This window comes from Thamnophis sirtalis, unplaced genomic scaffold, assembly GCF_051295495.1.
Source record: "Thamnophis sirtalis isolate CommonGarterSnake01/CBP01778 unplaced genomic scaffold, rThaSir2_p1.2 scaffold_6, whole genome shotgun sequence".
Lineage (NCBI taxonomy): Eukaryota > Metazoa > Chordata > Lepidosauria > Squamata > Natricidae > Thamnophis > Thamnophis sirtalis.
Window position 1 is genome coordinate 76,544,944 of NW_028261386.1, and position 27,308 is coordinate 76,572,251.

A 27,308-nucleotide genomic window follows, 5' to 3' on the forward strand; every position below is an offset into this window, starting at 1 on the left:
AAGGGTGCTTTTTCAAGAGGCAACTGGACTGTCTGGTTTTTCTTTGAAGACGTTTCGTTTCTCATCCAAAAAGCTCCTTCAGCTCTGACTGGATGGTGGGCTTATGGAAGCTTCTATTATCCACCATCCAGTCAGAGCTGAAGAAGCTTCTTGGATGAGAAGCGAAACGTCTTCAAAGAAAAAACAGACAGTCCAGTTGCCTCTTGTAAAAGCAACTCTGGGACAAAGGTAGCTTATTTTAATTACTTAATATCTTAAGGAGGATGCTCTTTGAGTGATGGGTTCCTAGTGAATGCTTTCCTTGGGAATTTTTCTTTAAAGCACCCAAAGGTGCTTTCTTTTAAAAGGCAACTGGACTTTCCTGTTTTGCTTGAAGATGTTTTGCTTTTCATCCAAGAAGCTTCTTCAGTTCTGACTGAATGGTGGAGAATGGAAGGATTGCTATTCCTTGCAGATGTTCAGTGAGGCAAAACAAGAAAGTCCACTTGCCTTTTGAAAGAAAACACCTTTGGCACAACCATGACCTTCAAAACTGAGAATCCCCGTAGACATTTAATTTAATGTGTTTACCAAGAAGCTTGTAGCAGTTTTCTCAACACCAGTCCATACATATCCCAGAAAGACTATCTCCTAGAGAAACCAATTTCAAACTTTATTTTCCACCAGCTAATTAACTCTTCTGTCCTCAAAGTTATAGATCCTCAAGTGATTTTATTTGTGGTCAGATAGTTGTTATAACTATTGTCATAGCTACCAATGTTGAAGTTTAAGTAGCTTCAAATGAAAGTGCCATACAAATAAATTTCAAGACTGGAATTAATAACAAAAAGCCATTCTAAATGTTTTCAAAACCTGGCTCTATATTATCAAAATCTCCATAATTATATCAGAGTAAGGATACCAAACTAAAAGTTAAGCAGAAGCCTTACCAGGATATGATAAATATATTTTAGGGGAAATAGTATTCATATACAATCATCATTATAATAGCACCTTCTCGTTCTTCTGTGGGACTTGAATGTCGGCTTAGTGATCTAAACTGTAGTTCAGCAGCAATTGAAGCCAGGCGATCATTTTCAGGAACACTGGAGCCTCTGGGTTTTTTTAAACAAAAAAAATGCAGCTGTTTTATTGATCAGGACTTTCCCGCCCTCATTTCTAATGTGGCAAGAAACTAAAAATGTAAGTAAGAACACAGCCGTGGCTGGTTGTGTTAACCAAAGCTATAGTTTAAAAAAAGCAAGCTAAATATATATAGTATATATCAAGGGTCAGCAATCCGCGGCTCTGGAGCCACATGTGGCGCTTTCATCCCTCTGCTGCAGCTCCCTGTTGCCGGTCGGCACCACAATTTTTAACAGAACTTCTGATTGTCAAAGGGGGTGGGGGGGGGGGACGGTGTGCCAAGAGAAGACTTTATGGCAAGAGCCGGGTTTTCTGGTCGGCTCCACAATTGACAGGGCTTTGAGTTAGGACAGATACAGGAAAAAGGATGCTGCGTTAGGAGGAGGTGGGAACTGGACTTCCAGTAGACTCCAGAATTGAAAAGGGGGGGGGGGGCTTCTGGTTAGGACCTTTGTGACTCTTTGAGTGTTTAAGGCTGCTGACCCCTGGTATATATCCATATAACTGTATCCCTTATACTGAACAAAGGGCTTTTATAAAAAAAAAAGCTGCTATTTTTTTTAAAACAAATGCTGCTTTTAATATTAAGTCAATGAAACTAAATGCAAAAAGAGCTGGCATATACCAATGTAAATATTAAGTAGCCCTATGCGTGATTTAAAAAAACCAATAATCTCCTAAGAAATTGGTGACTAAAATCTTTGGCATTACCATAGGTCAGCTTTTTGAAAAGAGTTTTAATTGACAAGATACACAAACTGCAGTTTTAGATAATGGAATGATAAAGCATTGGTTTTACTACCAGTTTGCAAGTGCATGTATATAACACCATGTATATGTGCTCCTGGCCATATCTCAAATGTGTTTATATCCATGCATTTGTGCTGGCTGTATCATTGGTCTAAATTCATATGACTTGAATCACAGGTGGTACTACACAAATGCAGAAAGAGTAGATAAGATGAACTGCATGCATTAAACAGAATGAAATAATTCAAACTTTTTAAAAAAACAAAACATGCATTATCAAAAATGTCTTTTAAGAATTTCATACCCTGAATGGAAGCAAGTCAGTCATGGGGAACACACAATGGAACCAAGAGGAACTACTGGGGGGTCTAAGTGCACACATGATTTGTATGAGTGGCATGAACAAGCATATGAGTCTGCTACACTGGGGAGTGGAGCTACCTGAGGTCATTTGCACTGCTGACGGGTTTTGGCTGAGTTGAGTCGCTCCCAACAGGAGTGGGGCGACTGAAAGCAGGGCTGCAATGGTTCCGTACATCACATGGGATATTCCTTGTGCTGCAGTGAGAAGAAAAGCTTCAGGGGAAAAAAAGCTTTGGCTCCCATTTTAAAATGAATTTTTTTAAAAAATGTAAGATGACTCAAAACGGCAGCCTGGAAACCAAAATCCTGTAAAAATTTATAAAACTTGGCTTCTAACCCAGGAGAAAGATTTCTGAACATGAAGTGCTGAGGGCAAAATTAGAAAGCAAGAAAAAAAGGTAACAAAGATCACGGGCCACTTCAGAAATCACTTGGGGTTTTAATTTATGGATGTGCATTCAACTAGCAACAACAAAACAGGATTCTTAGTTGCATTGAATTAAGTTTCATTAACAGCAAAACATGGAGGCCACCATGTCATAGGCAAATCCACACACGTTTAATTTTAAGAAACAGAAGGTAACGCGATACCACCAAAGCTTATCTTCTGGATCTCACTTCCTTGGCAATTTTTTAAAAGTGGGCATTTTTAGCAAATTTTAGTAAACAGCATCAAAGGCATGTTCTCTTGGCCTCATTAGAAATGTAGTCTGGCAGACTGATTGAGGGACAGGCTTCTTTTCGTGATCACCTCAAGACTGAGCATTCAGAAAGGAAGGAAAGACAACTGCGGAAAATGTACCACAGAGCTAGGTTATGTATAGGAGTAGAAAAAGGAAAGAGTTGCTTCATTCTGATTGCCTTGCAGACCTTGTACCATGGAGAAACAAAAAAGCAGCAATACAAAGTGTTCTTTAATTTAACAATCAGCACAGGGAGAGGAAGAACTAAATTACTTCTCAGCTTGTCATTCAGCAATGTCAAAGGTGCAATTCCACTACAGACAGGTATGCTGCACACACTACAGAGAAGAGCAAGTCCTTACCAAGGCTGGAGAGAAAGCTGTGTTTTCCCCAGGAATGCAAAGACTGAGCTTCAATGTAGAAGGGGAGGGAAGGATAGCTAGAGGATAATATTGCTGGAACTGCTTTAAAAACTTTATTTTTGTATCCGTAAGTTAATGAAAGTTTGGGATAAGGTTTTACATACCTGAACCCTTCAGGTGTTGGGATGATGAGGTGAGGATTTGGGGGATCACTATGGCATCGAGGTACTTTCACAGGGCGAGGGCTATTCCGATGAATAGCTGCAAGCAAAAAGAGAAGAACACTTTTGTGGGAACAAGGAACATCACATCACACCTTAAATCATTGGATTATAATAACCTTGTCAAAAATGAGAGAATGCACTGGAATTCACTGATTTTGTAACTGTTTTTAAACAGTTCATGGTTTTGTGTTCAAACGTGTCTACCAAACTACTAAAAGGAACCGTAATAATCAAGTCAGCTCAAAATAAATAGGCTACTAAATTGAGCAGCAAAAACAGCATAATTTATGTTGAAGTCATTCGGCACAAAAATTCACCAGGTAGAAGTGAAAAGTACACTATATTGCCAAAAGTTTTCGCTCACCACTGAGTCTGATTATGTGGATGGGTGACAGAATACTTTTGGCAATATAGTGTAAGTCATAAGCCAATTACAACCTTGATGAGTTGCCTCAAATGTCTTCAGGGCTACAGAGATATAACTAAGAAGTCTTCTAGGCAACAACCCAGAAGTGGTTTCTTTACATGGTTACAAGCCCAGACAAGATTGGCCAGCTGATGTTACCTGCTATTTAACTTGCCTGTGGGCATAATTTTCACAATTAACCTGGATTGGTTTGAACCAACTCACTTTTCAGGCCCATCTTTGATGAACAAATGCATTTTAATATTACAGGTAATCCTCATGGGACTGGCAATTCAATCAAAGTGGTTGCTAAGTGAAACCGTGACTGTGCATACAATCTTCTGGAACGATCTCCCCGTGGAGATTCGGACCCTCACCACCCTTCAGGCTTTCCGCAAAGCCGACAAGACCTGGCTATTCCGGCAGGCCTGCGTCTGTTGAGTAGTTTTAAATTGTCTCTGTTCTCTGTTTTTGTCTTGTGTGTTTTGTATGGCCCCTTCCCCATGTGTTTGTTCGCCGCCCTGAGTCCCTCTGGAAATAGGGCGGCATACAAGTTCAATAAATTGAATTGAATTGAATCTTAATTCAGCTTTTCTTTGCCTTTACAAGCATCGTAAATGGGATGATTGGTTGTAAAGTTGCCTTTTTAATCAAAGTTGTAACTTTGAACAATTGCTAAATGAGGTAGTCACTAAATAAAGATTACTTGTAGTGGAATAGTTCTTTTCTATAGCCATATAGATGCAGCCATGCTGTCATGTTTCAACATAAGCAACACATTTCCTTCAGAGAAAGCTACACCCAGTTGAGAAATACATGCTGCAGTCTGCAGATGAGATTCTAGGCTTAATCATATAGGCTTGTACCCCAACGAAATCAATCAGCAGAATGGTATAATCCTCCCCCCCCCCGTCAACTATAACAGGAGAAAGATGGGTAATTTGCCAGTCTCTTGGAATGTTGTAATAGTCAATAGGCTATACTTCAGTTTGTAAGGCATAATGTACACAACTCAAAATTAAGGAATCTCAAGATAGGACCCTGTGAAAGAAATGCATAGCGGTAGCTAAATATCTGGGTTTTGGTACTTGCAATGGCAACTGTAAGAAATCACATTCTAGACTGTTCCCCTTGATTACAAATGCCTCAGATCCATGTTAAGACAAATAAAAGACTGCAATAATGTGCCCGCAGGCGGAAGCCTTTGAAGAGGATCCAAAAACTTCAATCAGTACAAAAAACACAGCGGCAAAGCTACAGGCTGCAAGGAGTTATCCAAAACATGTGACTCCATTGTTACCCACTGGGCCTTTAGTTTCAGACTCATTGTAAAAACTGCTCATTACTATTAGAGCTTTGAACAATTCGGGGCCAGGATTCCTAAAATGCCACTCCCTCCTATGTGAAGCTGCCCACTCTTTGAGATCATCTGGAAAGACCCAGTTGCATATTCTGATTTCCAGGACTCATTTGACAGGAATGTGCAAGAGGGCCTTCTCAGCTGCTATGTCTGGAATGTCTGTTCTCTGGAAAAGCAACATGGCTCCCTGCCTAATGACATTCTAATAAAATGTCTAATTCAGGAAAAAAACCTCTGTCCAGCTAGATACTTGCTTTGCATCTTTGTCATTTTGTCTTCTCTTTTTTGCTTCTATTTTTAAATATATTATCTGGGATATCTCATACTTAAAAATGGCTAATATTGTTATCATTCTTGTAACTGTGACTAAATAAGTGTTTATTTAATTTCCAAACAACTTAGATCATATCCCATTTCTATAAGCCATTAACTTCAAAATTCCATAGAAGAGACTACAACTGCTGCCTTACCAAGGTACAAACCTGTAACAGGACTGTGAGGCTTTCCAATAACATGGCCAATACATTCATTCATCAATGACTGCAAACTCTGGGGGGACGGGGGGGGGGGGAACACAGAAAAAAAAACATTGAAAGTTATACTGCTGTATCTTCAAATCATGAGAAATGAAGAGATTGGGAACCCATTGTTAATTTAATGTAAATTAAGCCATTAATTAATAAATAAGTATAAACTATTCAAATCCTTTTTTAGTAGGAGAGCTACTTGTTTTATATAGTTGGCAATGTTTATCCATTTGAAATGTATGATTAATTAACAGCATACCAAGAACTCATCTTCAGGCAGAGCAGAAATAAAGGCTGGTTCAATGGCTTGAAGAAAATCAAACCCCTGTGTTGCCCACCTGTCCAACAGAAAGAAATTACTGGTTGATGTTTGTACCAAAAATTCTATGTATTGAGAACACAGGTAATCCTCAACTTTTGACCACAACTGGGACCAGAACTTTGGTCATTATTGTGGTCATAAGTCAAGGCATTCATATGACTGGACCAGGTTTTTTTACTGATTTTACAACAGTTTTTAAACAAATCACAGTTGTACACCTGAATTACATGGTCATTAAGCAAATCACATGCCATTAAATGAACCCATTCTCCCAAATGAGATTTTTTTTAAATCAGAAGCCAGCAAATTACATGACTGCAGGATGCTGCCACCAGTCATAAATTGAACTGGTTGAAAAGCCCCTGAAATGTATCCTTGCCAGTGTAAGGCACCCATTCCGAAGCCATCATAACTTTGAATGATCATTAAGCAACCAGTTATAAGTTGAGTACCACCAATAATAATTTTCTGTTATTCTATCTAAGGCTTGCCTTTCAAGTATTTATAATTTAAGTAATAGGATTAATTCAAGGTTGCGTACCTAAAGCTACTTCAATACTATTAATCAGAAACAGTGCAGTAATCTCTACATGTTTAATTAAAGATGCCTAACAAAAAGAAATCAGGTGGTCCCTCAAGTTTTTCTAACGTCGTTTTTCAGATGAAAAATAAAATTCAGCAAAAATGATCAAAAAACCCTCCAAACAAACTGGGGAAAACTGCTGAATTTGGACTGAGAAAATGAAGAACCAGAATAGAGCTCAACCCTGAAAACACAGTGGGCCTTGGATATAAGTCAATTTGCTATTTTTTGCTTTAAATATACTGAGTTATTATGCCTTAATCACCTCCTGCTAGGAGTTCTGCAACATGCTTTATGTGGGGCTGCCCTGGAAAAGCATTTGTAAGCAGCAACTGGTATATGTGGCCGTGACAGGTGTATCCCATTTATTCTCAGGTGACCTTGCTATTTGGAAAGCTGCACTGGTTGCCATTGGGCTTCTGGCTACAATTCAAAAGGTGTTGATATTATGACCTTTAATTCCCCATGACATTGAATGGGTTACACCACCCCCACCCCACCCCCAGGTTCATCTGCCCATTCAATCAGGTCAAATACAAAATGCAACCTGATTGGATTTTGGAAGGTGGATTAACATTTGGCTTTCTACCTCCATGCATTGGAACTCTGCCACACAGAGAACTGATTTACTCATTATGTCCTCGGTTTCAGGAGAGCAACTTATACCTAGGTATTTCATGCAGGCAGGAGGAGGCATGCGGTGAGAAATTGGTAGGCACATAATTATGTGTAATTTTTTTTGACACATTTGTTCTTAATTTTGTTTATATTGTATGCCAACTTATGCATTCTTTTCAAGGTTACTGTAAACTATGTAATGAATGAAATTGTTAGTCACTTTGGGAATAGGCAGTATACAAAGCAAGGACAGCAAGCAAAACATGCTCTTTATCCCATGTAAGGTGCTGAATATCTTAGAACAAATTGTTGCAGTTGGAAACCACAATCTGATTAGTAACAGGCAAGGAAACACTTATATCTAGTCTTCCTCCTCCAGATTTATTAGCCCCACCCCCATCAATTCCACAATTATCTCCAGTCATAACAAGTATTTCTCAAAATAAGTATATTAGAAAGGAAGTTCTCATAGTAAGGACAGCTAAAAACTACAATGCCACAATATACTTTCAACTATACAGTCACTTCCCACAGAATTCATGTTCAAGTATACTCTTAACTGAGACAATAGTGACTACATTCTAAACTGCAGTGTTTATTTAATGCATGGGCACTGCATTAATTGTTATTTAATAATTAAATCAATACTAATTAAATCAATTGCTAGACAGCAATTCTCTTCTGTGTTTAAGATACACACTTCACAGAAATGAAAGGGATAGAAAACATTTAAAAAACATCTACTATGTCATTACCTGGGTCTGGTGCCTCGTCCACTCTCACATTTAGTGAGGACATAATTCATCCATTTTCTTGCAAAACTGATATACTGGTCTCCTATTTTCTTTCTAAATTCTCCAGACATTAGTCGGATGACTTCTTTGTGATACTGTAATAGATTTAAATGATCAGTCCAGATAATGAGCATAACATGGCTAGAATAGGCTAATGGTACAACTAAAGAGCAATCATGCAAAAATTATCCAACTCTGGACACATTATCCAAAGATCAAACTCTTTGGAAAATTCTAGAAAAGGTGGAAGGAAAGACAAGAAGATGGTGACCAGCAGCAAGATGGATAGACTCAATTGCAATGGTGATGGGTGCATTTGGGAGGTACCTTGCTCTGAAGACAAAGGAAGACTTCTAAGATTGACAGGTAATGGCATCTCCCAGGAAAAAAAAAGATTGGGGACAGCATCCAAATGTGATTAGGACATACCTCCCATTTTTTTACCTGAAAGAAGTCTCATCCTGCTACCCAGAACTGATCTAACTGAGATAAGATGCAACTACAAATATTTTACATGGCTGCATCTTACTAGAAAAATTAGGAACTATTGGGGCCTACTTCTAGAACTTTCTCATAAACAACTAACAAAAGAGACAGCCAACATGATGCAGTGGTTGAGGGTTTGGACTGGAGATGGGGAGTGGAGAGACAAGCTCTAAGTTCTCCCTCAGCCATGGAAGGGTGACTTTGGGCTAGGCATTCTTTCTCTCAGTCCAACCTTCCTCACAGAATCTTTGTGATGGGTAAAAATAGGAGGAAGGAATGCTATGAAGGCTGTCCTGAGCGCCTAAAGAAAAAAAGGTGGGACATACCTTTAGTTAACAATCAAACAACAAACAAGTTTGAAAGCACATGGCCCATACTGTAAGCACCATTGGAACAGATTGCTTTTACAGAAAATAACAGAAAAATCAACAATTTATTCCAAAATGCAGCAGTCTCCGTCAAAGCAGGCAAGATTGGTCCTTTTTGTCATGCACATAATATACAATACTGTATTGTGTACAACAACAACAACAAAAAAAAACCCCAGCTTTGGTTTTCAAAAAAGAATGTATTTTGATCCTGATAAATATTCTGTTCATACATTAGATTTGTATTCTGCCTTTTGTGGAGATTAGGGTAATGTGCATAGCATTTATTTAATTTGTATCCTGTGCCTTTTTTTTTTTACAAATAACTCAAGGTAGTGAACGCCTTCCTCCTCTTATTTTCCCCATAATAACAACAACCCTATGAGGTGAGTTGGGCTGACAGGTACTAACTGGTCCAAGATCACCGAGTTGGCTTTCGTGGCTAAGGTGGGACTTGAACTCACAGTCTACTGCTTGCTAGCCTGGTGCCTTAACCACTAGACAAAAATTGATCTCTTCAATTCATGCTTATTTTCCCTCAAAACAACCAGCCTGAGGTAGGTTAGGCTGAGAAAGAGTGATCAACCCCAATTATCCAGTGATCATCCAGATAGAACCTGAGATTTCTCAATTCCAGCCTGTCACCTTAACTATCCATATTCTCTTAGCTCTTATTTTTTTCCCTGTATGTTGATTTGCATGTAATAGCTATAAATAGGTTGAGGTGAAGTAACAGTTTGCCAGTGTTTAGTTAAAATATATGACTTTCTTTTTTTCTGAAAAGGCAAAAGAACTTTCTCTTGGACCTACCTCGAAGCCGAAATTGTAACACTGAATCATGGCTTCTCTATAATATTGCTGTAGGGTGGCAGATTCTGATTCATCAAGTTCAGCATCAAATTCAGAAGTGAACATATGATCAACTCTATCAATTGCGCTGCTGATCTTATTGCACAGGTGCAAAGCATCACTCTGGAAAATATGGAAAAAAGCTCTGCTGATACGTTTGGAAGGTAAAGACACATAATTCCGCTGGAATTTACATAAACATAATACTACTAATAAACATAAATGCCTACATCTCTGCAATTTAGATCATTAATCTAGAATTGAGGGGTAGTATTGCAGGTAGACCTCAATTTACAGCCAGTTATTTAACAACTGCCCAAAGTTACGACAGGAAAGGGTGCTTTACAGTCAATAAAGTACTTCTGGCCATGTAAAATGTCACTCGGCTCCCCTGCATCACATTTATGACTGGTATTTTATTCACTGTAGTTGTAGTATCCTGCAGTCACTCAATTTGCCAGGTTTTTTTTTTGGGGGGGGAATGCCCATTTAGGAGGATGGGTTGATACTTATGTCTGATTTGAACCTATGACCATGTTATTTACTTAACGATTGCTGTAAAACTGGTTGTAAAACTAGGTGCAGTCACTTAGGTGCCTCAACTTATCACTGTCATGACTTATGACTGAAATTGTTATAACAATTCTGGTTGTAAGTCAAGGACTACCTGTATACATTTACCTGGAGTTAGCCTCATTGAAATTAATGGAATTATTTCTGTTGAACTATGTAAAAATATATTAACAACTAAAAAAAAAAATCATCAATAATATGGCATGTATTCTTTTAGTAGATAATAAGACTATGAATTGCGGACACGAACATTTTTATGTTTCTTACACACACTTCATAATTATATTTATGTATATTTTCAGTCATGTTAGGAATATGCTGATAACTCCTCAAAGATACATATAGAGCAGTGGTGGGTTGCAAGAGGTACGCCCTGGTACGGGTATACTAGTGCCTGCCGGGAGCATTGAGTATCATTCCAGTATGGTGCTCCAGTAAGCCCACCCGCCCGCCCGAGCTCCTTACCTGTATTGGAGCTGTTCGGCGCTTCCACACACAGAGCATACAGCGCCTGCGCGACGCTCCACCGAGCAGCTGGAGCGTCACAGAGGTAAGGACGCATGTGCACGCTGCACGTGTGATACCGGGTCCCGTTGCACCATACCAGTTGCAACAAGATCCGGAACCCACCACAGATATAGAGTTTTTTTTTTAAAAAAAGATTCTGTTACCACTTATTATGCAGCACTTATGGAAATGTTTTGAATATATATCAAAATATAGACAGCTCTGCTGCCTAATCAGTACATGCAATCCATACAGTATGTCACTTATTTGCAAATCCATAATCCAAATTCATAAGGTCTCAACCTAAAAAAAATATAAAATTGCAAATACCAATTTGTAAAACTTCAGGGCAAATATTGCCTTGCTGACTTTCTATGGAAAGCAGAATCTAACTGACATTATACATTTTGAAATGATAAATGAATTAGAATAAACAGCCAAGACCAAGACTGGGCAACTATGGTCCCTTTACCACTTGTGGACCTCAACTCTGGAATTCTGGAAGCTGAAGTCCACAAGTTGTAAAAGGCCATAGCTGTGCACTCCTGGCCTAGCAGATTCTAAATTAGAAAGAGCTGTACCTTCAGTTGTTGCAAAGCTTTGGCAATTACTGGTTGGCTGGAAGTTTGCTCCTGCTGCAAAGAGATCAATCCTTCAAATAACTGCTGAAAGGCTTTTCTCTGGTTCACAAGATGAACCGGTTGCATTACCACAAGGAGGAGGTTGTCAACCTAGAACAGAAGGGAACAGAGTATTGTTGAAAATAGAACTTAAATTATTTGATGCACTTTAAATATTCCAAGGATGGAACTTTTCTTCCCAGAAAATTAATCAACTTAATGAGAATCAGTTACATATTTGGATTTATTAAAGACTTCTCTCATTATGATCAAGTAAGTGCAATTTTATAAATAGAAGCAGGTTTCTATGCATAGGGTTTGTCCAAATATTTACTGGAAGTTGCTAATAGAGGATGAGAATCTTTTGTGCTAAAAAAAATGTGTTCATTATCCCATTTGTCAAAAGGCCGTCACTCTCAATGGAATTTTAATTACACTTATATCTGTTGTTTCTTGGGGAAATTAAAGATGAAAGGTTTGTTTACAACATGAAAATGCTGCACAACTTTTATTTGTGCCTTCAGATCACAACTGTCAGGCAACTGCCTAGATAAATCCCTGCAGATTGCCAACATTTTTCAGAAATGGTTTGCTGTGATTTCTTTTCTAAGTGTGAACTGTGTGTGACTGGCCCAAAGTCGCCCAGCTGGCTTTGTGCCAAAAGAAAGGCTAGAATTCACTGTCTCCTGGTTTCTAGTCCAGCACCCTTAACCGTTAAATCAGATTGGCTCAATATCGTGTTTAGAATATCTAACAAGGGAAACCCACATTATTAAATACCTGGGACCTTATGGTAGTAGTATAGTATTTCAGATATAATTTAGAACAGGGGTCTCCAACCATGGCAACTTTATGACTTGTGGACTTCAACTCCAAGAATTCCACAGCCAGTGCATGCTGGGTTCTGGGAGTTGAAGTCCACAAGTTATAAAGTTGCCAAGGTTGGAGACCCCCTGATTTAGAACACATTAAGCATCACCCAGCATTTGAGTCCATGTTTTAGCTAACACAGAAAGACTTTACCTGCATACTTCTCAATGTATCAATAGTTTCCACTTGAGGAACTATTTTGATTGACTGGCCTTCCCAAGTGCTCCAGCTGTCATCAAATTCTTGGTCTTTTTCACTGTATTTTGTCATCAGTAAAAATGATTCCCCTGCGACCTCATCAGAATCTTTCGAGCAATCCTTTCCAGCAGCTGCATTAAGCAACTGCAAGATAAGAGATTTTTCCTGTGCAAAAGTATCTGGCACGAAGATTTGTAAATTTTCAAGCCCAGGAATTTGTACCTGTAAAACAAATCAAAATGGTTGAAACAGTTAATAAGGAGATCATATCCCATTTTCAAAATGTTCTCTGTTTGGTCAAAACAAATGCATTATCTATGCAAATAAAACAGGTTTGTAACCACTCAACCCCCTCTCCCCCAGCCTCCAACACAGACTGCTTTTGTTTCTTTGATCTGAAAAAAGTTTTCGGAGACTTAATAATGGGAGTTCCTCTGAACTGGGACAATTCCATTTGCAAAATAGTTTATATTGTCATTAGCTGGTTGCTAGCAATCTAGCCTTAATAAGTATCTAGAAACAGCAATCATTTGTCTTCCCATTTAAGTATATTTAGAATTTAGAATAACAAGGGTTGGAAGGGACCTTGAAGGTCTTCTAGTCCAACCCCCTGCTTAGGCAGGAAACCCTACACCACTTCAGACAAATGGTTATCCAACATCTTCTTAAAAACCTCCAGTGTTGGGGCATTCACAATTTCTGGAGGCAAGTTGTTCCACTGACTAATTGTTCTAACTGTCAGGAAATTTCTCCTTAGTTCTAAGTCTCCTTGATTAGTTTCCACACATTGTTTCCACCCTACCTTCAGATGCTTTGGAGAATAGCCTGACTCCCTCTTCTCCCTCCCTCTTTCTTTAAACTGCCATTCCTTGTATCTGAAATTCTGAGTAAGCTCAGAAACTCCTTTCATTAATATTCCCATGCTACATAGCCCTCCCCCGCCCCCCGATTTTTACCTTTTCGTACTTCTGTGCTTTCAGAGCAGCAAGGAAATCCCTCACAGAGGCAGATAATGTGAATGCCGCTGCTATTTCAAGATCCTACAAATATGGTGAGAAAAGTACATTTTGTTACAAATGTACGCCTTAACATGTAATTGCAACTGGATTTGGTCTAATTTGTTTACCTTTCTTAATCTCTTGGCAAAGCCAAGAGCTTTCGATGCTCTCTCTCTAGCTTCATGAAAGAGCTCTTTCAATGCCCGGCTGGTTTCTATAACAGACCTCCTACAAAAATCAAACAAAATGCATTCACCATACCTTTCATTTCAATATTCCAATTTGGAAAAGAGCATGTAAGTGAAGATCAGAAAGCAACTGTGTGCAAACAAGAAACTAAAAATGCAATTACGATTGCTAAAGAAATATATTTTATTTGCAGGCAGTTCTTGTTAGTAATCACAACTGGTCCTGGCAACACACTCATGAAACAAAATAATCATCAGGGAAACAGCAGCTTTGCTTATGTTCTTACTTCAGTTTTCTTTTGCTTTTGCAGTCCCAAAAAGGTCGTACATGTAAAGAATAGTTGTAGAGTTACTTTAGATCATTGACATATTAGCAGTCACTAAAGTAGGCAGTCGCTAAGCAAGGATTACCTGTATTGATTATACCTATTGAAATAGTTGCCAAACTCAAAATTATGACTCTAGGTGGCACACATAGAATTACAACCAAACACAACAGCAATTGATAATGAAATAGTATCAGCCGAGGATGAACCTAACTGGAATCACTGAAAGCAGAATATCCCAATGATGCAATCACCTATTATCTAGGTGTGCTGCACAAAAATTGTTCTCCTCATCTTGACTATATTCCTCATTAACTCTAATCAGTATCAACAATAGTGCTTTATTCATATATGAATATTTTTTGAGGAGGAATACCTGATTTCATCTGAAGCAGCACTGTCATCAGCACTAGCCCAAAATTCATTACAGCTCTCTTGTAACCCAGAGTCCAAAAAGATTCCTGTTGATTTTAATAGTAGTCCTGCGATGTCACTACAACAAAAATAAAACAGTCACTTCTGAGAAAGTTTACGCACCAAAAAGTTCCTTTCCTGGAACTATAATAGAGATAAAGGAACACTGGCCCTCCAAACATTGCTCAGTGCAAAACCTAACATTTCTCAACCCAGACTGACTCAGGCTCTGGAAATTATGGTTCTGCAAAGCCATGTTCTGCATCTCTGCACTACAAGGCAATGCAGTAATTCAGATATAAGTATATGATATTTAAATTCCTCCCATTTTATTTTTCCCCATCTTATTTGGGGAGGTAGTTTGAACTAAAAAACAGAGTGAACAGGGGAGTAAATGCTAAATTTAAGATACATTTATCAAAAAAAAGATTAATATCCTTTTTCGTTTTTTTATGTAAGATGTAAATAAAGCTGTCAGATAAAATCAAATATTTCTGATCCTGATTTCAAGTGGTTTGAAGTGTGTGTGTGTGTGTGTGTGTGTGTATTGCTAAGAAAATTGCCACCACGTTTAATTTTGCATTAAGAATTTTCATCACAGCTATATATAATTAGGAATACTTTCTGTACATGGCTAAATACAGCACACATAAGCAGATATAAAAGTCATGTACCAGATTTGCATTCCAGGAAGCAATAGATCAAGGATCTACAAACTTGGCAACTTTAAGACTTGTGGACTTCAACTCCCAGAATTACTCAGATGGCATATTGCCAATCCTGGAGACCTCTGCAATAAATTACAGACTCTGCCCTGTAACTTTGTTTAATTTGTGAAAAAATAACATGGAAACCTAGTATTTTCTCCATAAGATATTATGGAGAAAACATAGGATAAGTGTTTTGGAAAAGAGCAGCAAATGAAAATCAACACTCCTGGGTAGGCAAATTTATTGGCCATAATTTAATGGGTCTGTTTGATATGTGGAACAGTGTGTGGGGAAAAGAATTAGCACCAAGAACAGAGCTAAACAGTAAGTAGACATATTTTGAATAAATAATTGGCTTCCATTAAAATTATTCAAGTAAAATTAATATCAAACTAGAAGTGTTATCATTTAAAAGATCAACTTTCAATCTGACAGAATATAAAAATTAAGCAACATTAAAAAATATTACAATTGTTAATGGAAATATAGTATTAAAAAGTCATTTGGACTTTAAAATAAATCCCAGAAATTTTAAACGGGAACTATTTTTCAAAGGTATGAATATTCACTTATTGAAAGAAAGTAAATCAATAAAAACAGACAGAATATTCGTAGTAATAATGCAATTCTACCAGAATAGTTTCCCAGCTTGAGCTTCACCTCCTCGTATATAAGGCGTTATTTCTTTGGTGAAATTCCATTCTTCTTCCAAAAGATTCTTCAAACTATGAGATGCCTGAGGTAACTGCTGTAGCATTTGGATCCAGCCTCGCATGTAATTAAAATAAACCTTGAAACCCAGAGGAAAGAAAGAGTAGGGAAAGCCATTTAAAGAGCAAAGACAATTCCTCATCCATATTATCATGTTAGATTTATAAAACTGAACGTTGCTTAGAATTCTCCTGTCTCCAATCAAGAATCCTTTTATCAATTCTCATGTTCCCAGTGCAGAATTATAGTCCCCAACCTCCATGTCAATCAAGAGACGGAATTCCTCAACAACTACTAGAAACCTCAGAGAGGCCTCATTGGTTTGGAAAAAGGGTACTTTCACATAAGGAATTGTGTACAGGTAGTCCTCAACTTACAAGAGTTCATTTAGTGACCATTCAAAGTTACAACAGCCCTGAAAAAGTGACATGACCATTTTGCATACTTACCTTTGTAGCAGCCCCAAGATCATATAATCAAAAGTCAGATGCTTGACAACTGACCCACATTTATGACTACTGTTGTGTCCCAAGTTCATGTGATCACCTTTTGCCAAGCAAAATCAACGCAGAATCCAGATTCACTTAACAACTGTGCTACTTATCAACTGCAGTGATTTGCCTAACAACTATGGCAAAAAGGTCATCAAATGGGACACAACTCAACAAATGTCTCACTTAACAACAGAAAGTTTGTGCTCAATTGTGGTCATAAGTTGAGGACTACCTGTACTTAATTCAATCAACAGCACTGGTCTACTATAATATGTATTAAATGGACCTTCAACATACCTGTGGCTTTTAACACCAAAAAGAGAGTCTACTGATGACTCATATAAATAAGACTTATTACTGTCAAGAGCTGCACTTTGAAAACTGAAGCAAGATTTATCAGTTTCTTGCCTGGGAGAAAAATACATCTCTTTCTCTGTGGGCCTAGTTATTTTGGCAGATGATAGAAGATAATATGTGTTCCTTCAATTCTGCAGGGCCAGGAATATCAACAAAGAGTAAGCTCCCTGCAGTTGCTCTTTTTGGATGGGGTCATGTTACCCTCATCACAACATCCTTCCTAGAAAGCATACATGGTTCTAACCATGTCCCAAAGGTGATTTTTCAAGAGGCAACTGGTTTTTCCTTGAAGACAATTCACTTCTCATTCAAGAAGCTTCTTCAGCTCTCTTGCCAAACAAAAAGTCTTCAAAGAAAAACCAGACAGTCCAGTTGCCTCTTGAAAAAGTACCTTTGGGACAACATGACCTGGATGACTGAGAATCCATAGACATTCTAACCATGCTTTTTGTCACTGTGCCCTCCCTTTGAAACTTCTGACCTCTAGATGGTTTTGATCTTGCTTTCATTTTTTAAGGCTTGGAAGACCTAGTCTCATAAGTACATCATCAAATTTGTCAACCTGTCTGGTTCGAGTTTTACAATGGTTGTATATCCGTGGTGCAATCTGTCATCATTTATTGCATTTTATGACTGTTTGATCCCTAAAGTTAATATATTTACCATGACTGTTTTCAACAGGGTGGCTATAAATATATTGACTAAATATAAACAAGCAAACTTTAAAGACTCTTAGACAAAGGGAAGAAGCCAGAATATCTCTCTCTTCAGATCTGCATCTCAGAGTATTGTACAAAATAATATATCAAGGGTATGCTTCAAATATATAAGAAGCACTGCTTCGCTAGCTCATTGATGGGTTCAGGTAGCCTACAGAATAGGCAGTATGCTATCAGAGTATTGGTTGAAATACAAAATGCAGGTTTTTACAGGCTAGGAAAGTTTTTTTTGTTAATTGAAGTAATCTAAAAATAACCAAATGGTACTTGAATCATCAGATATTACACTGAATAGTTACTTACCGTTAACATCTTCTGCAAGTCTTCTTCGAAAGAGTCGATGTTGCAGTGGTTCTGAAGGTCATCCACAACCTCGCGTAACATAAACTGATAATATTGCTTCATCAGGAGGCCACCTTTTAGAACCTCTCTACACTCGCGCACTAGCTGCAAGAGAACAGTCCATAAATAGTACACCGATCAATCTGGTGTTTTCATGCTGCAAAATGCAAAGATGTTTCTAAAGAGCAAATTCTATAAATATCTGTCCTCTTAAGATCTGCTGGTACATGAGACAAACACCCCACAAAAAGGGTGATGCAAAATAAAACCCCAATTGGTAGAACAGCTGATGTCTGCAGGATATGAATCTAAGCCCCGTTATCCATTTTCGATCTTCACGATGCCTCTTGCTGTAATGTTCTGTCTCATGGAATTTAGCAAGTACTGTTATCCCTCTACCGTCTGCATTTTTTTCATATTTGCTTGAATACTGAATAATTGTAGTTTTCATTTAAGACCAAAGCGATATGTTTTTTTTTTCTTGGGGGGATACTGATTGTGGATTATTGGTACCATCTACATCAAAAGGCTATTTTTGTTATCAGACTAAATATTTTTTAGTGCTGAATGACATAGAATGACCATTGGCTTACCTGAAGGGTCGTTTTCTGTGCACTGCGATGGAGAGTCAAAGCATGGGTTAATTACAGCCAATCTGCCCAGAACTGAATTGAAACTTTAAGCCACTCCTCTGGTGCTGACTATTCTTCAGATTTTGGACAGAGTCTCCAAGCAATTAATAGGAATGAAGAGAAACTTGAAGCGCGTCCACTGGGCTGACTGAATTGAAAAATCTGAAGAATAGTCAGCACCAGAGGCGTGGCTTAAAGTTTCAATTCAGTCCTGGGCAGATTGGCTATAATTAACCCATGCCTGGACTCTCCAAGCAGCGCCCAGGAAAAATAATAGATACCGTATTTTTCGGAGTATAAGACACATCTCCCCCCCTCCAAAAGAGCGTGGAAATGTCAGTGCATCTTATATACTGAATACAGCAATTTTTGGCCTTCCTCAGCCCCACCCCCACATCCCATTTTTGCAAAAAATGGGCCATTTTTTGCAAGAATTGAGGCTTGTTTGCCTTCCCTCAGCCCCCAGCAGCCCTCTGCAGGCTTCAGCAGGGCTGGGGCAAGGCAAAAATGCCCCCGTTTTTGCGAAAAACAGAGGGTTTTTTGCCTTCCCTCAGCCCTGCTGAAGCCTGCAGAGGGTTGCTGGGGACTGAGGGAAGGCAAAAACTTTTTTTCTTACTTACCTCTTCGAAATCTTGGTGTATCTTATACACCAGTGTGTCTTATAGTCCAAAAAATACAGTATTTATTTTTAATTTTTATTACTATTAAATTTATTTGCCACCCATCTCGTTTCAGACAACTTTAGGTGGCTTACAGAATAATAACACTAGACAAAATAAAATCATTACCCCAAAGATGGGGGAAGAGTGAGCCATGAAGTGGAGGAGCTGGGATTAGCCCTTCATTAGCCAACTATTTATAAATATATAAATTAGTCAATCATTTATAAATATATATTTATATATACTACGTTGAAATTTGTAAACATTATGCAGCATGTACATCTTCATTTAGCATTACAGCATAAATTCTCCAAACTTAGAAATGGTTTCACTAAGAAGCCATTTCATTTAATTTGGGGGGGGGAGATTGTTTTTATGCCTTCTGCAGAATCTTCTGTCCTTTCTCTTTTCTAAACATAAAAATCATCATCACGTAGCTATTCACCTGAAGTGAATATCATTTGTAGGCAATTTATAAATTGCACAAGACATCATTTTTTCGCTGTTGATGAAATAATTATTTGTAGGGCAGAGAATTGTGAAGATACATTTTTACCTGCCACCACCTTAATATTACAGAATAAAATGAAATAAAATATGACCTGCTTAATACTCAGGAGGGATGGCTCCCCAGCAGGCTGCTGTTCCAATCTTAATTTGAGACACTCGTGGATAACATTGAGAAGAACTCGGCAAAGAACTAGAAAGGCAGGTTCAAAAGATGGCAAATCCATAGATTTCAACTCTTCCCATGATACAGTACTGCATTTCTGATCTGAAGAAGCCGGAGAATTTGACAACTGCACATAATCTGAACGTAAAATGGGATCTGGGTATTCAGAAAACTAACAGCAAATAAAAGACAGAAAGAGAGAATTTAATTAATTTCATCTCTTCTTTAGAACAGAACATTTTTATAAACCACATATTAATGTTGAAAACAACTTCTGAAAATACATGAAGCAAGACCACCTTCTTTTTAAACTGCATCCTATCCTTGCAGATAAATGTTTCAAGAAAGGTTTCTAGGCCATACAGCATAGATGCTGATATTCAAAGTATGCTTACCTCTCCTCCTCCAATTAAAAAAAAAAATCCCTTGTGGTGCAAGCATGCGAGTTAGATTGGGACTAAACAACTGGTTGCTCCAGAAAAGTAGCAACATAGGAGTAATTAGGCTTGTAGCAATGATGAATAACCAGCATGGTTGCTAGATTTACAAGAAACATATTTTCTAATACACATCTGGCAGCTTTACCCAAGGAAAATTGTTTTTAATAGAAATCCATGGAAAACTAAAATGCCAATGAGATAAAGGATTAGATACATCAATTATTAAAATATCAGCATGTCTAAACGTCTCTCGGCTTGTCTTTCTTGGGTCTACATAAGAGAGCCACAGAGGCAGCTGGTAGCTGATATTTTTCCTCTGGATTGGGATGGTATCATTAAATAGCACAATGGGAAAATTAAAACAAGAAACCAGTGAACCAGAATACTGGACAGTTCAGGGAAATTCTGCGGAGGTGAGCCATTGAGGCTCCAGCACATGTCCCAGGAGGCCAGATGTTGATGATAAGGATTAATATGAAGAAAGCTCTTGCCAATTTTCACATCCTACTCCATAATAGTAGGAACCAAACTATTGATCAAATGTAAAGTTCATATACCAGGCATTCATCACCATGCATATAACCGAAGCATATGCAAAACATCAAGCAAAGGAAAAGTTTCCCTTCAGTTGGGCCTGATATGTATGGCCTATGGTATCCCTCAGTTTTCTTCTGGGATGTTTTCTTGCTGCCCAGTTGAGCCTACAGCCTGAGGGGAGGGTGGGGCTCTCATCCTAACTATCCCCAACTCTACTTAGCTCCTAACCTAGTTTTCATTGGCCAGCACTGCCATTCGTTGAGGGAATGAAAATATAGAGAATGCTATAGAAAAAGAGAAGCAGACTTACCCGGTTTAGAATCTTCTTCAACTATCATGTCTAAAAATTTAAATAAAAGTAGGTTTTACCCCAGTCCCAGGAACTAAGAATAAATTATTCTGCAATATGGACCCAGTTAAAACCTTTTCTAAAAAACAAACAAACCCAGTTTTTGCTTTCTCAATTGTCTTCTTCAGATCCCATATAATATTTTCCTAAATATTTGCAATTCTTTATAAAAATAAGACAGTAATTTAACACTCTGTTAAAAACCACTTAAAAGTTAAAACAATCATTATCTTTATCCACATTATCAAAATCTTCAGTGAAGTAGATCAGATACCAGGAAAAACAATCAAATTGTTATGTCTATGGAGGAATTTACATAGAAAGGTAGCAGCATTTTTCTCCACCTACAACATTCAGAGGTTAAAAATCAAGACACTATTTGCTTTCGGATAATTTCAGTAGCATAATTCTACTTTATGGTTGATTTTAAATTACACAGTGATTATTAAACTTAAAAAAAAAATAATTGAGAGACATGGTATAATAAAACATCCATACACGGTATTTTTTGCTCCATAAGATGGACCTGACCATAAGACACACCCATTTTCAAGCTTCTTGTATCCCGTCTTGGAGCCTCCTGGAGTCTCATTTTCAGCACTTTCCGCACATCCCACTTCCAGCCTTCGTGAGATCCATTTTTGACCTCTGCATATCTTGTTTTCAGCTTCCGTGCGCCTTGTTTTCGGCCTTGAAATGGGCCATACGGAGGTTGAAAACAGAGCATGAAGAGGTCAAAAACAAAGCATGAAGAGGCCAAAAATGGCTGGTGGGTGGGGGCCGGCGGGTGGGCAGGGCTTCAGCAATATTCGCTCCATAAGATGCACAGACATTTCCACCCACTTTTGGGAGACAAAAAAGTGTGTCTAACGGAGCGAAAACTACAGTATATGGATCTTTATATGATAACCATGTAAATTATACAATACAAATTAATATTTGATTTTATCATAACAAGAAAAAAACTGTCAGACTTCTCCCACATCAAAATTATTTCCAAGAATCTGACACCTATGTAATATTTGAATGCATCCTCTACTCATCCAACCTGTAAGCTATATGTTGGAGTACTTCTGAAACATGCAAACTCAAAAGAAATTTAATGAATGAGGGTGGGTTTTGGGAGGGTTAAGCGTGCAAGGCAAGACTGAGCTATCAGAAATTCAATACTCCTGTAAATCATTAAAATAACTGGATGGTTTTGGTTAGCTACTCTCATCCAGCATAATCACAAAATTATTGTGATAATAAACAGGAGAGGAAAAAAGCAGACAGGTTTCTAGAACTACTTGGAGGAAGAGCAGAAATGTAAGTACAGTAATGCATAATGTTTTTGTATTAATTATTTTGAATTTAAATGTATTTTAAATATTCAGTTTACGGTATCTTAGCTCTCACAGGATTTCCTGGTAATTTTTATTCCCTAAATTTCAGAAGGTTTGGAACTCCCCCCCCCCCATTTTTTATAAAATTACATTCCAGTCTAAAGAATATCCTTTCCTCCACAATCAAAATCACATAAGAAACAATAAAGTAGCATTGATAATATTCTGTGAAGAAACTTTCATTTCTAGCACTTGGCCATTATTACTCCAATAAGGCCTGTCCCATGTTATAGGGCCATTAGTATCATCACTAAGAAAGGAGGAAGAGAATGGGAGAAATTGTGTATCTAATGCAGCAGCCCATAACCTCTGGGGTACCAGAGATTGATTCTGTGGAGTTTTTCTGAGGACTGGAGGGGCGTGGTTTTGTGTGTTGCCTGCATCCCATGAATGAGGCTTTGCTTGTTTGCGGTTTCTGGCATGCTGCAGACCAGTGCTGGTCCACGGACCAGGGGTTGCAACCCTTGATGTAGTGTATTCTCACTAACATTTAACTTCAGGAAATTGATACAGTAGTCTCGACTTATGACAACTGAGCCCAAAATTTATGTTGCTAAGAAAGGCAGTTATTAAGTAAGTTTTGCCCCATTTTACAACCTTTTCTGCCACAACAATAGTTGTTAAGTGAATCATGCAGGCATTGTGAATCTGGGTTCCTCCATTGATGATGTCAGAACCTGGCTAGGAAAGTTACAACTAGTGATCATAACTCTGCAACACTGCAACTGTTGTCATAAATACAGGCCAGCTGCAAAGCTCCCAAATTACAATCACGTGACGAAGAAGCTGCTGCAATGTCTGTTAAGTGCGAAAAGTGGTCATCTCTTTTTAAAGTGCCATTGTAATTTCGAACAGTCACTAAATGAATGGCTGTAAATCAAGGACTACCTGTATAGATGGTTGTTGTGGCCTTTTTGTAGTGCCAGACACAGAATTGACAAGGAAGGACCACATATATATTATATTATGTTTCACCTGATAATGTAACCATTATTAAAGCAAGTCAACATGGTTTAGCATGTTTCAAACACATTTTTACATAGAAAAACTTTTTGAAGAAAAACATTGCTTAAAAGGACTATTGGCTGAGCATCATCCATTCCACCCGCCTCCCCAAACCTACCTCCAGCTGCTGATCATTCTTTATCAATGCCATTCGGGCTCTCTGCAAGGAGCCATGCATTAACTTGTGCAGTCTTAAAATGAGTTTCCTCAACCCCATCTGTTTCAGTGCTTTATCTACAAATGGCCTATAAATAGAGGTCGTACAATGTGTGCCGCAGTCTATCTCTCTGCTGCACTCTGTAACTGCCCAGCAGGTTGAGTCATCTTCAGATTCAAGCCTATCAAACTTCCTTGACAAATGGTCCTGTGCCTCAAAGTCAAAATTTCCCTTATTGGCAAGATTATTCCGGATGGCTTGTCTGAGTTCCTCCACATTCTCCTTAGAGATTTGTTCTTCATCTTCACTTTCCTCTGTGCATGCACCTGAGGTTACTCTATCATCATCCTCGTCTTCATCGTAAACTTCATCCTCTGGATCATTGTCCCTGAATGAACGAGGAGAAGGGATTTCAAACACTGGCCAGCCAATGACAGACAGATTCTTGATGCCCAAAACAGTCCCCATAATCCTTAGTTTCTGGTTTAAATCTTTTGTAATGTTTAACCAAAGACAAAGTGCCTGCACCCTGTCCTGAAAATCCCTTGCAGCATATTTTTCATAGTCACTTTGAAGGGCCTTCAGAGATGGATAAAGTGCTTCTACGTATTCTAGCAGCTCCATTATCCGCTTTACCTGTTCAAAAGAGACCCGCTGGCGATGGAGGTGCTCGTGATAGCTTGAGTAGCCCATTACATTAGCTCCATGGGCTGCTTTACACTGTCTTGCCGACGTACCATTAAGACTAGCTCCATTTCCCACACAGGAGAGGTTCCGATAGTTTACCTTGAAAGTAAAAATTTCATTGATAATATCAGGGATGGCTTGACGAGCTGTGTACAAATAGAAGTCTTGGTCCTTAATAGTCCGCCCTGCATGCCATGCCTGCAATTCAAGCCAGATTAATTCATTGGCTCGGTTTAATTCAACAGAGGAAGTGCTTTCCTGGCCTTTCTGCTCTTTGTCCTTTTTCTTGGAAACTGAGGTAAGCTTTAGCAATAGCCGCAGGGTCTCAAAAAATTTTAAGCGGTCTGCTGGGTAATCGGTACGAGACGTCTGGCGTGTAGTTTTGGCTATAGGCACGGGTACAGATACTGGAGGCTTAGCGTTGCTGCAGCCAAGGCTGAGGTAAGGCTTATTGAGATCAACATCCGGAATTGACTTTTTTGGTAAGGACCCACTAACCGAGTCCAACATGAACGAACACTGTACGTTTTTCTTGTGATCCCTCTCAGTTGTCCTTAAGGTGGCTCGGATCTTTTTCCCCTGCTTATAGCTGTGCTCTTCTGAGTTCTCGGAGATTTTAATATTATCTTTGTGAGGCAGTTGGTTGGGTAAGCTCATTTTCTCTGAAATCATAACATGAAATACATTGTTTTCACATCAAAAGAAAAACATGCTTTAAAAAAACCCCTACTTTATACTAATTTTATCTATTTCTTCCATTCCATTAGTGTTCAGTTTTGTTGTATGATAAATATGCAAGACACATTCATGACAGTCCGTTAAAATTATGTAAAAGGTTCAAAACCTAATAGATATCACACATAATTCAAATGCCACTCAAATACCCTGCCCATGTTTTTATATCTAGTGTCATAAATGTATGAAACACTGGAACACAGGCATCCAGTAAGAAACCACATTGATGTCAAACATCACATCATCGTGTGAATTATGCAAATTATGTAATTTGGCTCAATCAATTCATGATGCAGATGGTGTACAGTACAGAATGTGCACAATTTATGTGATGACGTCATAAGACATACAACATCATTCTCCATCTGCCTTCCTATGATATCTATATAGTACAGATTGGTACTTAGCTGTGCCCACAAATTAAGATGATAAAACATCTTAGTAGTTATGAGAATGGCAACAGGATAGTCATATCCCACTCATCCAACCATAATGCACTGATGCTTCAGTAATTACATGTAAAGTTATCTGTGGCCACATTTGAAACTTTGAATTATTAGGTTCCTGTCATTACAAAACCACATGCCAAATTAACTTTTTACTTAAAACTTCAGGTTTTTTGTTACTGCTCTTTTTAAACAATGAGATAAACCTCAATTATCTGATTTAGTTATCTTAATTTCTGTACCTCTTCATTATGCCTTCCTAGTCATTCAACTTAAACCAAAATCTAACATGAGAATGAAAAAAAAACGTATTTTAAAAATTTCCATGAATGTGTAAGTAGCAATAATTGATAACCACACCAAAGAGCTCTTTGAAACATACTTCACTCAAAATTCAAGGCACTCTGAGTCATGTTGTACCTACGGGCATCATAATTATATTGTGGAGTTTTTAAAGTAACAGAGCTAATGGAAACATTCAGTTGTACTAATTGTAACCCTAAGAAGTGACTTCTCATTACAATTATCTTTTACTATACATAGCAGATGGAACCAGTGACTAAAGAGAAGTCTTCAGAGCATAAGCCTTGATGGAATGGAGAGGAATCACATTTTTTTCTTTAAAACCCTGATTAAATCTTTTTAAAATGTATACACTATTGCATAAGATCTAAAAGACAAAACTATGAGGTTGTAAAACTAATTTCATTGATGCATAATTTCATTCAAATTGATGTAAGCAACATCCCCTTCCTGAGAAAGATACTTGAGCAACAGATCGATTTTGTAGATCCATTTTGGTTAGTTTAAGCCTGATGCTAGTGTAATAACCTTTATCTTAATCTCTTTTAGCTGAAAGAAGGAACATGGAGGGTGACACTGATGATTCTGTTAAACCTTTGAGTGGACTTTTGAAATATTCATGTTTTTCTGAGAGGTTGTCCAAGTTAGATGAAAGGGAACTCTATGCATGGCCCTGCTTGCACAGCATAGCCATCTCCTGAAAATGGTGCTGCAGGATTCTGCAAGGTTGCATTTTATCCCCAATGCTGTTTAAAATCTACATGAAGCTGCTGAGTGAGATCATTTGGAGAAGTGTCACCACTTTGCTGATGACACACAGCCGTCTGTTTTCATTAGCTCCAGGTGAAGCAGAAATATAAATTCAGTGCTGGCCACAGTAATGGGATGGATAAAGGCTAACAACTTCTGTCTGTCCATCCAGCATTTCTGGACAAGATTGAAATGCTAAGAGCAGAAAGGTTTATCCAGGTGAGCAGTGGTCACCTTATTCTGGAAAATGATCTACAACTCTTAAAAGATCAGTTTCACAGTTTGAGTATTCTTTTGGTCACTAAAGACCCAAGTGTCCTCTGTGGTACAAAGTGTATTTTACCAACATAGGCTGGTAATGGCAATGTATAGTAACTATGGACCTTATAGCTTTCCATTCAGATTACTATTATGTAATTTATATGACACAGAACTATCACAAAAACAATCAGAAAGTCAATACAACATATGGAAGTGAAAATTCTGACTGCAACTTTTATGAGGGAAAACTGTGAAATATAGATAGATAGATAGATAGATAGATAGATAGATAGATAGATAGATAGATAGATAGATAGACAGACAGACAGACACACACATACACACACACACACACACACACACACACACACACACACACACACACACACACGTTGACCAGAGAGGGATGTTTTTTTGTAATAGCCTGCTGATTCGGGCA

The 27,308-nt window shown here is 38.1% G+C and overlaps 1 protein-coding gene across 7 annotated transcripts in view; it reads right to left on the minus strand.

Annotated features, from left to right (window-relative positions):
* Nucleotides 1-27,308, minus strand: part of MAP3K4 (mitogen-activated protein kinase kinase kinase 4) — a 104,143-nt gene that overhangs the window by 14,950 nt on the left and 61,885 nt on the right. For 4 of the 7 annotated variants that reach the window (XM_087718215.1, XM_087718213.1, XM_087718214.1 and 1 more), the window contains 16 exons: nt 23,649-25,036; nt 19,744-19,986; nt 17,809-17,952; nt 15,857-16,014; nt 14,477-14,593; nt 13,715-13,814; nt 13,545-13,628; nt 12,544-12,810; nt 11,482-11,631; nt 9,782-9,943; nt 8,079-8,212; nt 6,060-6,138; nt 5,744-5,822; nt 3,448-3,544; nt 2,317-2,433; nt 994-1,094 (listed from right to left, as the gene is read on the minus strand). In XM_087718215.1, coding sequence (XP_087574341.1) covers nt 994-1,094; nt 2,317-2,433; nt 3,448-3,544; nt 5,744-5,822; nt 6,060-6,138; nt 8,079-8,212; nt 9,782-9,943; nt 11,482-11,631; nt 12,544-12,810; nt 13,545-13,628; nt 13,715-13,814; nt 14,477-14,593; nt 15,857-16,014; nt 17,809-17,952; nt 19,744-19,986; nt 23,649-25,036 — 3,420 coding nt within the window. The remainder of the gene's footprint in view (nt 1-993; nt 1,095-2,316; nt 2,434-3,447; nt 3,545-5,743; nt 5,823-6,059; nt 6,139-8,078; nt 8,213-9,781; nt 9,944-11,481; nt 11,632-12,543; nt 12,811-13,544; nt 13,629-13,714; nt 13,815-14,476; nt 14,594-15,856; nt 16,015-17,808; nt 17,953-19,743; nt 19,987-23,648; nt 25,037-27,308) is intronic. The other 3 variants (XM_014066765.2, XM_014066768.2, XM_014066767.2) reach the window with 3 other exon arrangements.